The sequence below is a fragment of the Grus americana genome, chromosome 20, assembly GCF_028858705.1.
Source record: "Grus americana isolate bGruAme1 chromosome 20, bGruAme1.mat, whole genome shotgun sequence".
Taxonomy (NCBI): Eukaryota; Metazoa; Chordata; class Aves; order Gruiformes; family Gruidae; genus Grus; species Grus americana.
The window spans coordinates 9,210,386-9,223,897 of NC_072871.1; the positions used below are offsets into that span (position 1 = coordinate 9,210,386).

General features: G+C 40.7%; 2 protein-coding genes across 9 annotated transcripts in view; both read left to right on the top strand.

Moving 5' to 3' along the window:
- Positions 1-5,519, top strand: part of RC3H2 (ring finger and CCCH-type domains 2) — a 30,916-nt gene extending 25,397 nt beyond the window's left edge. For 4 of the 5 annotated variants that reach the window (XM_054848484.1, XM_054848483.1, XM_054848486.1 and 1 more), the window contains one exon: positions 177-5,519. In XM_054848484.1, the coding sequence (XP_054704459.1) occupies positions 177-375 (199 nt within the window). In that variant the 3' untranslated portion in view covers positions 376-5,519. The remainder of the gene's footprint in view (positions 1-176) is intronic. The other variant, XM_054848487.1, reaches the window with a different exon arrangement.
- Positions 5,520-5,643: 124 nt separating this feature from the next.
- PDCL (phosducin like) lies at positions 5,644-13,158 on the top strand. Of its 4 annotated transcripts, none has more exons than XR_008580045.1 (6): positions 6,013-6,122; positions 6,977-7,020; positions 7,471-7,645; positions 8,703-8,884; positions 9,670-12,441; positions 12,887-13,158. XR_008580045.1 is itself a non-coding variant. In XM_054849094.1 (5 exons), the coding sequence occupies exons 3-5, from the start codon at positions 7,477-7,479 to the stop codon at positions 10,219-10,221; spliced, it is 903 nt and encodes a 300-aa protein (XP_054705069.1). In that variant the 5' UTR covers positions 5,644-5,688; positions 6,977-7,020; positions 7,471-7,476; the 3' UTR covers positions 10,222-13,158. The 4 variants fall into 4 exon arrangements, 2 of the variants coding, with proteins under 2 accessions (XP_054705069.1, XP_054705070.1); XR_008580043.1 differs by having other exon boundaries at positions 9,670-11,346; positions 12,350-13,158; XM_054849094.1 differs by lacking the exon at positions 6,013-6,122 and adding an exon at positions 5,644-5,688 and having other exon boundaries at positions 9,670-13,158.
- Positions 13,159-13,512: the final 354 nt, after the last annotated feature.

Here is a 13,512-nt window from a genome sequence, read left to right on the forward strand (position 1 = left end):
CCTTTGAAAATGAGGCAGACTGCATTCAACATCTTGAGCGTACCGTTCCGTAGTAAGATGTTTAGCCTGTTGCTAAAAATGAGTTTATGTCAGTATTTATTTAATGCACACAATTCAGTTCCGGATACTTGTGCATGTACTTGTTTAATATTTGTGTAACTTATTTTTCTCCTCAGGGAGGAGCAGAAAACAATCCTGCCCGTAACTTCTTGCTTCAGTCAGCCGATCACAACATCTGTTAGCAATGCAAGCTGCCTGCCCATCAGCACATCAGTCAGTGTTGGCAGCCTCATTTTGAAAACTGCTCACATTATGTCTGAGGATAAAAATGACTTTTTAAAGCCTGTTGCAAATGGCAGGATGGTTAACAGCTGAAAGGCATTCATCTTTCCAGCTTGTGACCACACCATGGAAGCATTTACACTAGCTTTTTATATATATAATATATATTATATAATGTATATTTTTTTTAAAAAAAATAATATTGGGGTCATGCATTTCCTGTGGACTCTTTGATACTTCAAGCCCCTCTCGCATTAGCATTCTGAAGAAAAAAAAAAACTTACTTTACTAGAGTAAGGCGTTCACTTTCCACCAATGAATGGAATTTGGACATTGTTTTACTTAAGCTTAAAGCAGCTTTTTATGAGTTTGTAGCAATCCGGTGCGGTATCTGAGCCATTCTTGTTTAAAATGGCTTCTGTAGAAAACTAACAACTCAGTTATTTAAACTAGCAGGATCCTACGATGATACATCTAGTGAAAGGAAGTCTAACTTATTTGTCTCTATTTTGTTTCATGAGAGAAGAACTTGTGTCTTGTTGCAGCTGCTTTTTCTTTAGTTGTGGAACTTTGCATGGAGTATTGTTTCCTGTTTGAAGACTGAGAGGTGGAGATTTGGACTTGAGACTTTTACAGGGTTAACACACCATTAGCTTTGCACTGCTGCGTTATCTGCAGGTCTGTGGTGCAGCGCTTTGCTGCAGCTTTTTGTTTCCATTTCCCCCCCTCCCAATTTCTGCTTTAGTACTGTAGATACACATACACAGGCTACTTGTCCAAGTAAAGTTATCAGAAGTAAACCAAGTGCCTAAGTCCTCCAGCTAATGTACTAGGTATTGATTTCCCCAAGTTACACGTGAAACAATTTACAACCATTTTGAGAGGTTATGCACTAATGTAACAGCAATTTTGGTTCTTTTTTTTCTTTTTTTATTAATAGTTCTCAACTTGGAGGTTATAGAATCCAGATGACTTGGCAAAAAGTATCAGGTGCTCTTGGCTTTCCTTTGAAAACCCTGTATGTAGTGTTTGCACTGACTAACAAGATGGTATTGCTGGTTTTTGTACTGTTTTGTTTTTAATTTAAACTAAATATTGGGAATTTAAGGCAGTTGTATTACCTTTGTTAAATGTTGTTAATCATAATTTTGTATTCAGGTTTAATTTTTGCTTGTTCAGTGGCAACTTATTTTCAAAGACCTTGAAAATACAATAATATAGCATTATCTGACCTTTAGAGTACTGAAAAGTGCATGAATTTATGCCCTGTTAAGATGTGACTGAGAATCATATTAGACATGTCAACTGAAAATTGGTTTTCATAAACACGTGTGAACTAGAGCCCTGGGCATATTTTTTCTTGAGAAGCGTAAATATCCACTTTTTTTTTTTTTAAAGAAAGCAGGACTCTCCCTCCTGATGATTACTATCTTCTTGTTTGTCCTCTTACTTTTCTTTGTGACAAGTTTTACATTTTTTTTTTATGTTTTTATTAACTTCTGTGAAGTTGTTTACTCTGAAAATTGTACTGGAATATTTTAAGCCAAGCTGATCTTTCACCAGGTGTACTGCATGTAAGGGCTTTTCCTGCTAGCAAAATGCTTAAAGAGGATCATGTTACTGGTCGTCTGAGTTGTTATTTTACAAAATCACAGCTATGTGGTCGGGTAAGATTTTGATAACTGTTTTGTGCACGCTTCTGGGGGGTGGGGGTTGGCATTTCCCTGAGGGTTACTGATTAGACTAAGTAAATATTGGTGTTTGATATCTCTCCTAATGAACCTGTCCATGAAATAATTATGTTGTAAATATACCTGAAAATCCAACGGTTAGTTTTGATATTCTGGTGTCAGTATGGAAGATCTTACACATCTATTTAATACTCAAATGTAAAGGAATGTATGTAGAAAAACAGTCAAGTAGTCTTTTCTTAGTTTCCTTTGGCTGTTGCTGTACCTTCCTATAGCCAGTACCACCTCATAGCTAGGGATAGACTGATGCTTTGTTTCACTTGCAACTTGAAGTGAGTTGGATACAAGAACCAGACCACCTTTGTCACCTTAACTTATTTCCTATTGATGTTAACTTTAACTTAGAATGTTAGACATAAATATGATTGTTGTATATTTTATACCGAGACCATTCTGTAAATATGAATTTATATTACTTTTGAAATGCTTCTGAGATACTATTATTTGCTGTACAATGTAATTCCAAAACAGATATGCAAACTAGTATGTCTCTTTCATGGATATTTAAACAGTGAGATCTTCCATGTTGAAGGTGATGTAATTTTTTTAAAAGATTTTTAAATTTTAAATTGCTATTTTGTTACAAAAATAGAGAAAATATAAAGGTTTGAGAAGTCCTTATTTGCCCTCAGGGAAAGAGCCCTCTGTGCACCAGAACTCCACAGAACATCTTCAGCATGATCTGAGGGTGAATATATACTACATAAATTGATTGTGTATTTACCTTAACTTTTTAATTTTAAAATTGCAATTTTAAAAAAAACTTGGTTGTGCTCTGCTGGAGGGGGATTGGGATAAGCTGCTTATACACATTTGCCTGTTTGTCCAGTGAAATTACATAAGCCTAACATATTCCTGCCAACCATACTGGCATATTTAAGAACAAATGTATCTATATACTCGTCTGCAGCAGGAGGTCCCATGATATAGCAGTTCTCTAGGATGACCATACACTTCATATGGAAAGTTGGTTCTTAACTGAGGCTAGGTTTGGTTTTTTTAGTTGAATTTCTAATATATAGAATGACAGGCAAAAGAATTATTTGAGGGTTATAACAGCATGCCAGCTTTGTCTTAGGGTTTTAACACTGACTCTGTGGCTTTTGCCATGAAACTATGCCCTCCAGTGCCCTGACAAGGAGAAGCTGCAGGTGGGAACCTAGTTCTGGCTTTCTTCTTTGGTGAAGTTTCAGCCCTCGACTCTATACAAACAAGTATGTATTCATTTGTCTAGTTGCAAATCAGGTGCCTTTGGGCTATGGAAGGGCTTATTTTCTGACACCGAGATACAGTGACTAATCTCTGTGGGTTAATAGCAGTGACTCCCATTGAGGTCTTGGCCTAACTTACCTGTGCTGTCAGAAAAAAGACCCAAAGCAGATTTTGGAAAGAGGTTGGCTCTTTTGCTTTGCTTGGACAAGCATTTTGGGTTGTTTTGGTTTGTTTTTTTTCCCCACTAGGGGTACAGCAGGGATTTCACATGCAAGAGATACAGGAATTATTAGTATCTAAGTTAATTGTGTTGCCTCACTACCTGGATTCATTCCTCGGTTTGCCTCATTTCCCACATAGGTCTTAATAGAGACTAATGCTTGTGCTGGGAGAATGCTTGTGTGAGAAAGTAATTATCTGTACATTCTTAACATACAGCAGAGTGATTGCCCTGCTACTGATATTTTGTTCCTGTAAACAGGTGACAAGAAATGAATCTTAGTGTTTATGCAGATTTTGCATTGTAGAATGTATACTAGACCCTTCAAAGGAAAGGTTAGACTCTTTGCAAAGCAAACTGGCGTTGGTTCTTGGTAGTCTAGTACAGGGACACTAAAGTTTGACATTTGATTTAGGAAAAAAAAAAAGTTGTATGCAGCTGAATATGTTAAATAAGCTCTTAATTGCTCTTTGTAATTTGGAAGGTTTTAGTGCTTTGATAACACAATTGAAATTTTAATTTATCCTGTACTCAAGAGCTGAATGTTGTTCTTGTATAATAGTGTACTAGGCTGGATGAGGTACAAAATAATGCACAGTGGTCAGAAACAGCTGAGGAAAGAATGCTTAAAATAACTTGATCTAAACTCAGAATAGTTCCAAATATTGTTTTTGTTTGCTTTTTTAAAGCACAAGTTGTCAAGTTGTACCTGTTGCTGTACATAAACACTGTATGCCAGCAGCTCCTTGATCATATTTGTGAACAGACTTTTCATTATTATTATTAGACTGTTATTAAAGGAAAATGTTGAATTTGAGAGTGTAACAAAATGAGAAGTGGTCGGATTATCTATAGTATGTAAAAGTCCATTCTTTATGTTGTAGTTTAATCCCTTTGTTAGGAAATTCCCTCTCATTGAGGGACCTCTTCTGCAAGCAGAACACAATAAATGTGCTTTTTTAAATGACCCAATTTTCCAGTATAAATGAACAGCTGACTTTGGCAGTAGTCATCACCGTGTATCTCTTTGCTGGCAAGGGAGCACGACAAAAAAAAACCAAAAAACTATCAGTGATAAGACGAAACAAATCTGAATAATCAAAATGAGCAATACCCGAACATAATACTACACCCTGTTATTTAAGAAGGATGCTTGTGGAAGCTTTTAATCACTCAAGATTTCGCTGTAAAAGCTGAAATAAAACAGAGCCTGGCTGAGTTTATTACTGCCAAAAGCCAAGGTCATTTGCACATAGCCCATCAATTTATCCAGAGTAGATCTCAGTTAATCCAAGGCATGGAAATGCATGCATTTTCTTAGCTGGGCAAACAAGTACATTATACGGTAGTTGTGATACAACACACGTGGCTTTTATTTGTACTGCACATACCCACTGTACAGCCACTCAGAAGTATTGTGGTTAGCTTGCAGCATCTGCTGTCCGCATTTATACTGTTTACTGCGTATTCTTTTCCCTGGAAGTTTTAAAGAAAATTTTTTTTTCTTGTTGCATTGATTACATTTTATAAATTTGCTTAGCTGGAAAGTTTGGGAAAAGAGGCCTGTTTGTCAATTGTACAACCGATTGTGAAGCTCTAGTGTGAATATTTTTACGTCTGTATTAGACATTTTCTTTGCAAATCTATTGTTCGATTGAAATGTAAATGAAATAAAAGATGGTGTACACCCATCATGTATAAAGCAGGCACCATCGCTACGATGGATTTAATGCTCATTTTTATGGCGCATTCTCAGCTTCTATTTAAAACTATAATTTAAAAATCTGTAAAATGAAATGGGGATATATGGGGGAGTAAATTCTATTCCGTTTATTTCGGTTTTGAGTTCCCAATGGTAATGTTTCCCTTGGTGTTAGAAGTAGGGGGGCCCCGGCGGGGCGGTGCCGTGTGTGTTTGCTGTAGCACTGAAGTGAAGAGGTTTTAGCTTTGGCTGGTCACGGAGTAGAGCATCCTGGTTTTCAGTGTTTGAGAGACTTGATGGAAGAAGTTTGCAGTATTGACATGTATTTGCATGCACGAATAAAAATTATTTGTCCACCTTAATTGCCTCTTTGCCTTCAGCCGCGTGTGTGTGCGGGGGGGCGTGCCGGTGCCGTTCCCGGGGCGGGGGGAGGAGCGGTCCCCGTCTCCTCCCGCGGGCCGCCCCCTTCCCGCCGTGCCCCGCGCCGCCCAGAGACAGCCCCGGAAGGCGGCGGGGAGCGGGTGAGGCGGCGCGGCGGGGTCGGGCCGGGCGGTGGGTGCGGCGGGGCCAGCCCGCTCTCGGAGCGCCGCTCGGGCCGGCCGCTCCAGTCCCCCGCAGCCAACCGGGCCTCGGCCGGGGCGGAGCGTGGCTGCGGCGGGGCCCGGGGGGGGGGGGGAAGGCGGGAGGGTGGCGGGCGCGGCCTAAGGCGGCAGCCCCGGGGCCTGCAGCGCCCTGCGGGGAAGCGGCTGGGGTCCCGAGAGGGGAGGCGGGAGGAGCGGAGGGGGGGGGGGGGGGCTCGGCCGAGCCGGGGGCGCGGCGGCGGAGGAACGTTCGGAGCACTTGCCCTTTCCACCGAAACCAAACCGGTTTGCTTTCCGCCTCTGCATCGCCCGCTGCCTCTGAATTCGGGGCGCCTCTTCCACGCCGCCCTGCCGTGCTCTGAGAAGTAATCTCGGTAATCCTGGGCCATCTGGCCGCCGCCCGATAATCTGCTTAAGATGATTTTAACTCTTGCAGAACCTGCTAGCGGTTGGCAGAAAAACGAAAAGATCTACTTTATCTGTACATTGCTCGGGGTGTTTTTTGTCAAATATACGTTAATAGGGCTGACTTGCAGAGTTCTGCGGAATTGTCAGTCCAAACCAACTGATTTGATTGAAGTTGCTTTTTTTAAAAATGAAATTTTATGGACATTTAGATGTAGTTCACGCATCACGGGTCCACAAGTGCATATCTGGCCTTAGTGGCACTCCTTTTGACACCCTCTGCCCTTCACCCAGGAAAGAAGAGTAATTCTCAGGCATTCTGCATCTCCGTCAGGATGAGGTCCCATCAGCAGCCGTCTTAGAGGATTGTGGTGGGAAGGGGTCAATGGAGAGAGATCCCCAAACTCTTAAGGTGCTCCTTGGTTCTTCAGCTTTCCTCACTTGGAAGCACCTGATCTTTCTGCTCTCCTGATGCGAGAGGTTTACAAAGCCTGTAAATGCTGATGCTATCAGTAGCTTAAGAGGACGGATTCTGCTGTTGTTCATTTCTATTTGCAGAAGATGTTTTGGATAACAAAAATGTTTAACTCTGGAAAAGTGAGCAGAGTTGCAATCACTTTATTAGCGTGCCAGCATCTAACTTTCAGTGTTGCCCATACAAACAAGAAGCTCTTGACTTCTGTAAAGATGGCCAATGTGGTCAGTGGACAGGTGAAAAGATGACAGATGTGAAGATCTTTGCTTTGATGTTTTTTCTTAGCCTGGAAGTGATGTTCATGAAATTGTAGCACTGTCTGCACTAAGCATTTGTATGTTCTTCCAGGTTTTGATGGAAGCTTGTCTCTGAAAGACTGGAAAGGAATAAAGGTCAGAACTTTTTAATTTGATTAATTACATTGATCATTTTTCAGCTCAAATCATTGTTAAAATAATGCAAATAATACCGGAAATTTAAATGTCAGTAGCTGGGAAATCAACCTCATGGAGCTGTCCAAGTGAGGCTGATAATATTCTTGAATCACGGTTAGAAAATTCATTCTCCATGAATGAGAACACACATAAAGTGTTTCTGCACTAGCGAGCCTTAAAGCAGCTCTATTCGTACAGGCTTTTAACTTAGGTGAGTTTGAAATTGTGACTAAGAATTAACTCCCGTGACTGCATTGTAGGCTGTTTGATAGTGGGCTGTAAACTGTTCCCACGTGGCTAAAAAATTGCTCTGAGGAAGGAAAGGGCCATCATTATGCATTTAGTGGTATCTCATGCTGTGTATTTGAATAAGAGATACATTCTCTGTTTTGTTAATTTATTTTTTAGAACATAATGACTACTTTGGATGATAAACTGCTTGGTGAGAAGCTCCAGTATTATTACAGCAGTAGTGAGGGTGAGGATGAAGACAGTGAGAAAGAAGATAAAGAAGGAGAGAGCACCATTCCTGAAAGTGTCGGGGAAGTAGAGCTTAGCAGCGATGGCAGTGCAGTCAACACAGGTATCATCATATCAAAATAACTGTTTTGTAAATGCTTTGTTTATTGGAAGATTCATGTGTTTTTCTAAAATTCATCTTTGAAAGTGATGGTTTTATGCATACTTGAGTCAGAGATTGATAATTTCCTGGCTATAGTCTAATCTTATTTTTAATAGACAGTTCTTTATTTTAATGTTTGACTTCTCCTCTGAGAGACATCAGCATTATATGTAAAGCAGTTAGGCTTTGCATGCAAAGCTGATTTATACAATTTGGCTAATAATGCATAAATTTCTTTGCTGTAAGCCACACAGTTGTTAACCACTAACAGGTAGGTGCTGAACAAGTACATGAGGAATAGGCAGAAAGCGGCCAGGCTTTCCCAAAATAGTGTTCTCTCCTGACGCTGTCAGAGACACAGTACTAGTCTGTGTGGATCCTTGGTGTGATCTAGAGGGTATTTCTAGTGAAAGACTTGTCCTCTCTGTTTTACGTTCTCTAAGAATGATGAAGAATCTTCCTGGATATGTTCGCATCTCTCACCTGAAGGAAGCCTGGCAGAATTACAGTACTAAACTGACGTACTTAGAGAGGACCTAAAAAAGTCCTGCCACTGGGCCCCAGCAGCAGGGTCACAGCAAGGTGCAGTCTGTAAGAATTAACACTGTTGTACATCGCAGAACGTACTGCTGTACGAGAGCACTGGCAGACTTCATTATATTTTCCTATCGTTATTTTTATTCTTTGGAAAAGACGTGCTAACAATAGGGGAATTCTTGAGGGCTGGTGGTTCTATTTCAAGAGCAGAGATATTAATCTTTGGAATAATCTTTGGGACAATTATGAGAGTAGCCTAGTTAGATAAGCTTTAGTCTTCTTACACAAAAAAACAGAAGCTCAAGGACATGTCAATGGCAAGTTACTTCTTGTGATTCATTTCAACATTTTTCACAGTACACAAAAAGTTTATGACAGGACCACTATTTTACTGCTGACTTACAAACTATTACTTGAATTTTAAATGATAGGTGTAATTTTATTACCCTTTTATATCAAACGCCTACGTGTTTAATTTCAGGTCCCAAAGGAGTCATTAATGACTGGCGAAGGTTTAAACAACTGGAAACCGAGCAGCGGCAAGAGCAGCGCAGAGAAATGGAACGACTCATTAAAAAGTTATCTATGACGTGTAGATCTCACTTGGATGAAGAGTCTGATAAGCAGAAGCAGAAAGAGCTTCAGGAAAAAATCAATGGAAAGGTAGCATGGCACAAAGGAGTAAGAGTGGTTGTACAGCAAACCTATGGATAGTGCCTCCCATGCCTAAAACAAGAGTTTAGGAGTCCTTATTGATTTCATATTTAGTAAGTAGGTGTTGAGAATTTAGCTTTGACTGAGCTCCAAAGATAGAAGGCGTTGGAAGTTGTGAATGGTTTTAATCCACTGGGCTGTATAACAAGTTCTTACAGTTCTAGTCAGAGAAGTTACTAATTAGCACGCAGTGTTTATCACTTTCAGATGATGAAAGTTGGCCACACTGTCCTATACCTTGAATGATGCAAATATGTTTAACGAAGCAAGTGAACAGATACGAAATATATTAAATCCTGTTAACTTCAGTTCTACAGACAAGAGACTGCATTTGATTGCCAAAAAATGTTAACCGAAAAACTAAATGAAAAGGAAGCTAGACTTAGGTCTGGCCTAAGTGTCCAAATTGGTGCTCATAGCTAGGTGAAAGCACATAGCCACCATTAACCTGAATTAAAGCGGAGCATGGAGCAGCCACTTGTGTTATTAGTGCAGCTTGTGCAAGCTAGAATACCCAAGGCTGAAATCGCTGTTCCCACTGGACAGAGTTTCTAATTAGATCAAAATGGCGTGTAATACAGAGGGTGCTTGAGCCTTCCAGGGTTGCACTTTGCTGTTATTAAAGATGAGTGACCCACATTAATCCTCTAGATGTAAATTCTCATTATGTAAATGACCCATATAGCGATGCAGATGTTTCACTCTTTTTCATGTATCTTTGTATGTGTTTTTAGATGACGTTACAAGAATATAACATGATTCACAACGATGAAGATGATGAGGAATTTTTGCAGCGATACAGGAAGCAGCGAATGGAGGAGATGAGACAGCAGTTGTACAGTGGGCAGCAATTTAAACAGGTTTTTGAGATTACCAGTGGTGAAGCGTTTTTGGACACAGTTGATAAAGAGCATAAGAGCACATTGATCATGATCCATATTTATGAAGATGATATCCCCGGCACCGAATCCCTGAATGGCTGTATGATCTGCCTGGCTGCTGAGTATCCAACAGTTAAATTTTGCAGAGTGAAGAGCTCGCTCATTGGTGCTAGCACTCGCTTTACAAATAACGCTCTGCCAGCTTTGCTGATCTATAAGGCAGGGGAGCTCATTGGCAATTTTGTGCGAATCACTGACCAGCTTGGAGAAGATTTTTTTGCTGTAGACCTGGAGGCTTTTCTGCAGGAATGTGGTTTGTTGCCAGAAAAAGACCTAGTGCTCCTGACTTCTATACATAATCCATCTGCGTGTTACAGTGAAGACAGTGATCTGGAAATAGACTGAACCACTTATACCAAAGGGGCCAGTAGTGTAGTTGTACTGTGGGATGTTCTTGTGCTAGGGATTGTTCTCTTTCGTCCGTAGCGTGGGTCTGTATTCTTCCCCTTCATGCATTTTGACTTTGGCGCGTTAAAAATTTGTTAAAAGTAACATAAGGAATTCCTAACGTTTTCTTAAATTAAGTCAATAAAGTACACACTAAAACAGTCTTGCATTTATGCAATTCAACTGTATTTTACTAAACATGAAGTTCTAACACAATTCAGTAAGTTTAGGAAATTGTGTATTGTATCCCGTAGATTTTTTTTAAGCATTTTGTTCTCAGACCAGCTGTGTATGGTCAGTCTCCTTACAGGTTTCCTGAAACAGTGTAATGTGAATGCTAGTTGGATTGTGGCCACCTACTCACTAATACAAGAGTTAGGACTGCAAATAAGTTTTTAAGCATTCAAAACTTGTATTAACCTGGACCTGAACTGCTGCCAGTTAAGAGTGTGAGGTCCCATCTTCCGTTCCCCAATTTGCAGTCCCCTTCTTGGAAGTACCTTCTTGTTCTAACAGTCGGCATCAAATTTTGTTCCTTGTTCACTTACAAATAACAACAGCTCCTGACTTCATCCTGAAAATTACTTCTCAGCTAGAGAGAGCTCTTCTTCCTTTAACCTTGCCCAAGTTTAAAGCTCAGTATCCTGTTTCTGCACAGAGTGTCCAGCAGCATCAAAAGCATTGCCACTGTCCTGGTTTTCCTCTGATGGCAGCTCTTTGGGACTCCTGTATCAGTGGAGTTCACTAACAGGAGAAAATCTTGTGGGGTGCAGGTGAAACCTTTGTAGAGACTGCAATTTTCCCCTCTGTCCTTTGTAAGAAATAACAAAGAACAAAGGCCTCCTCAGAAGCATCACCACAGCTGTTCCAGTTGCCCAGTGACACTGATCTTCAAGTTCTCATCTTCCCCAAAAGCACAGGGTGACTCCCGCTTCTGGACACAGAATAAAAGCCATCCAGCGCTGGCTGAGCCTGTTTGTCTCTATGAACGTTATTGCTACTGAATGCAGGAGCTGCATATTGCCCTTCCCTCCCACAGCACCTTTTTCATTACCATTTGTCAGCGATTACGTTTTCATTAAGGTGTGTTTATTTATTTTGTTTGTGCTCTGCTTCATAAATCACATTGTAATATGGGGAAGCAATTTTCAGAGTTTCTGTTGCATTAAAGTTCACCCTGCCTCCAGCAAGTCTGGTGCTACGTAGCTGTGAGATAACCTGCGTAGCGTGAGAAGCAATTAGCAATTTATAGCGAACACAAGCACGAAATCCTCAGATGATGCAGAGCGAGGTAAAGGCTTTACTGGCCAGATGATGGTGGGGCTGAGTTGCTCAAACAGCGTACCTAGCACGAATGAGCGTGTTGAGTGTGTGCACTCTATACTTAGTTTTTATTGAATTATCTTCTACAGACTTAATTTGATATTACAAGATGTTTCCTTCCTCATGCATTACTTATTTTGCTTGTTATTTTTTAATTTTGAGGAAAGTAGACTATCATTACCTAAATGCATGACCCAATGTAACGCCATGTTTAATGATTAAATTTAATGGCAAGTTTTATGTAAGGCACTTTGGGACACGGGGAAGAAATGCCAATGTCTCTGTGTAAGCACTAGGTTCTTAATAAGAACAGATCTTAGGATATAAAAAGAAGAATTTGTAATTGCATCTATTTGAACTGTATTTTAAAAAGTAGTATAACCAGAAAAATAATTTGTAATTAAAAATTACTGAATTGGCACAAATTGTAGCTGTTTTAAGGAAACTGGCAGAAATCCAGATTTTAAAATGTGGTAAGAGATGATTTCTTTTCATCTCAGAATTGCAGAAAAAAACCCAGGAAAGTGATATGAAATTAAATCATTGAGCATGGATATCAGCACATTTAAGAAAAAAAATCAAAGTAGCTGTAATTTATATTCAGGATAAGACTCGGTGAAGTCTGTCGTGCAGACAGGGTGCGCATTAGCATCATCATAAAAGCTGGATGGAGAGGGGGTCGGGGGAGAGCTGACTGCTTGAGTTACTTTGAAGTTTTATTTTTATAAAGTGCTTTTTTTTTTTTTTTTGGCCCCTATGGCAGCAAAACTGCAGTAAGATCAAAACCTCTCCTGCTGCTCTATGTCGGACAGCCTGCAGCAAGGTGACGCCTGGTTATTCATCTCCAGTGCTCAGGTATATGATAGATGGTTTACAGTGCCAGTAGCAAAAAAAAAGGAAAAGAAAAAAGGTCTGAATCCAATTAATCATTGATCCGGAGGAATATAATGAGCACGAGGGTGAGGGGTAGAGAGAAGACGCGGTTCGATGCTGCCTCTCGCTCTCAGCGCAGGTAGCACCAGCGTGAGAAGGCAGGGGAGGCTGGCGGCAGCTCTGCTGCTTCTGTCCCTTCTTGGAGCTAAATCCTACTGAGCACCGGGTAATTGTGTGCCCTAAAAACCCAGCGTTCTTAACGAGCATTAAACAATGTAACAAAATAATTTAGAATAGGTTAGTTACTAATTTGTGAGTGTCTGTCCCCTATCCATTCAGTACAAATAAAAACTACAACTGTACCAACAGTGTACCAGTAAATGTTTTGGTTGAAGTGTTAAAGGCTGCTTTATTTCTCTAATTTTAGATGTGATCCTGACCAGCAGATTAAGAATTGAGGTGTATTTATGTACACATATGGGGGACTAAAGTGAAAATGAAATTGTATGAACACCTGCATAAAACAAAACTGTTTTGAAACACTCAGCTTGGCATCGAGAGCGTCAGGTTTTCAGTTTGCTACAGGTGCCTCTCCTTCCCCCAAAGCCGTTGTACTAGGTGACCCTCAGAACGTCATTTAAATTATGCATTCCTACTAAATGCTTTGGGTTTGAATAAAGGATGCTTTTTAATTTTGCCAAAGATGTTTTCATCTCTCTTTTCTGGCACAGGAGCTGCCTGAGCACGTAACAGGGATCTTGGCAGAAAGCTGATCGACTGGGATAGTGGTTTTCGGCCCTGTGCAGGGCTCTGGTGCGGTGCGTGGTAGAAATTACTCAACTCTGATGGCTGAAGGGGTTGTGCCCTCGAATATTGGGTCACTAGACCTCACATGCCTTGGCCAAGTGTTCTTCATGCTGCTAGACACCACCCGACGTTGGGAAAGAGTTGGTTTGCCCAGCCGCTCTCCCAGTGCACGTCCTGAAGGGGTTTCTGTTTGCTGGCCAGGCAGCGCAGGCAGCCCCTGCCCGCAGGCAGATCTGCAGGGAAGGA

Coding starts and splice junctions, on each gene's coding strand:
- PDCL (XM_054849094.1), top strand. CDS start 7,477: ATGACTACTTTGGATGATAAACTGCTTGGTGAGAAGCTCCAGTATTAT. Junction 7,646..8,702: donor TGGCAGTGCAGTCAACACAG/GTATCATCATAT, acceptor GTTTAATTTCAG/GTCCCAAAGGAGTCATTAAT. Junction 8,885..9,669: donor AGGAAAAAATCAATGGAAAG/GTAGCATGGCAC, acceptor ATGTGTTTTTAG/ATGACGTTACAAGAATATAA.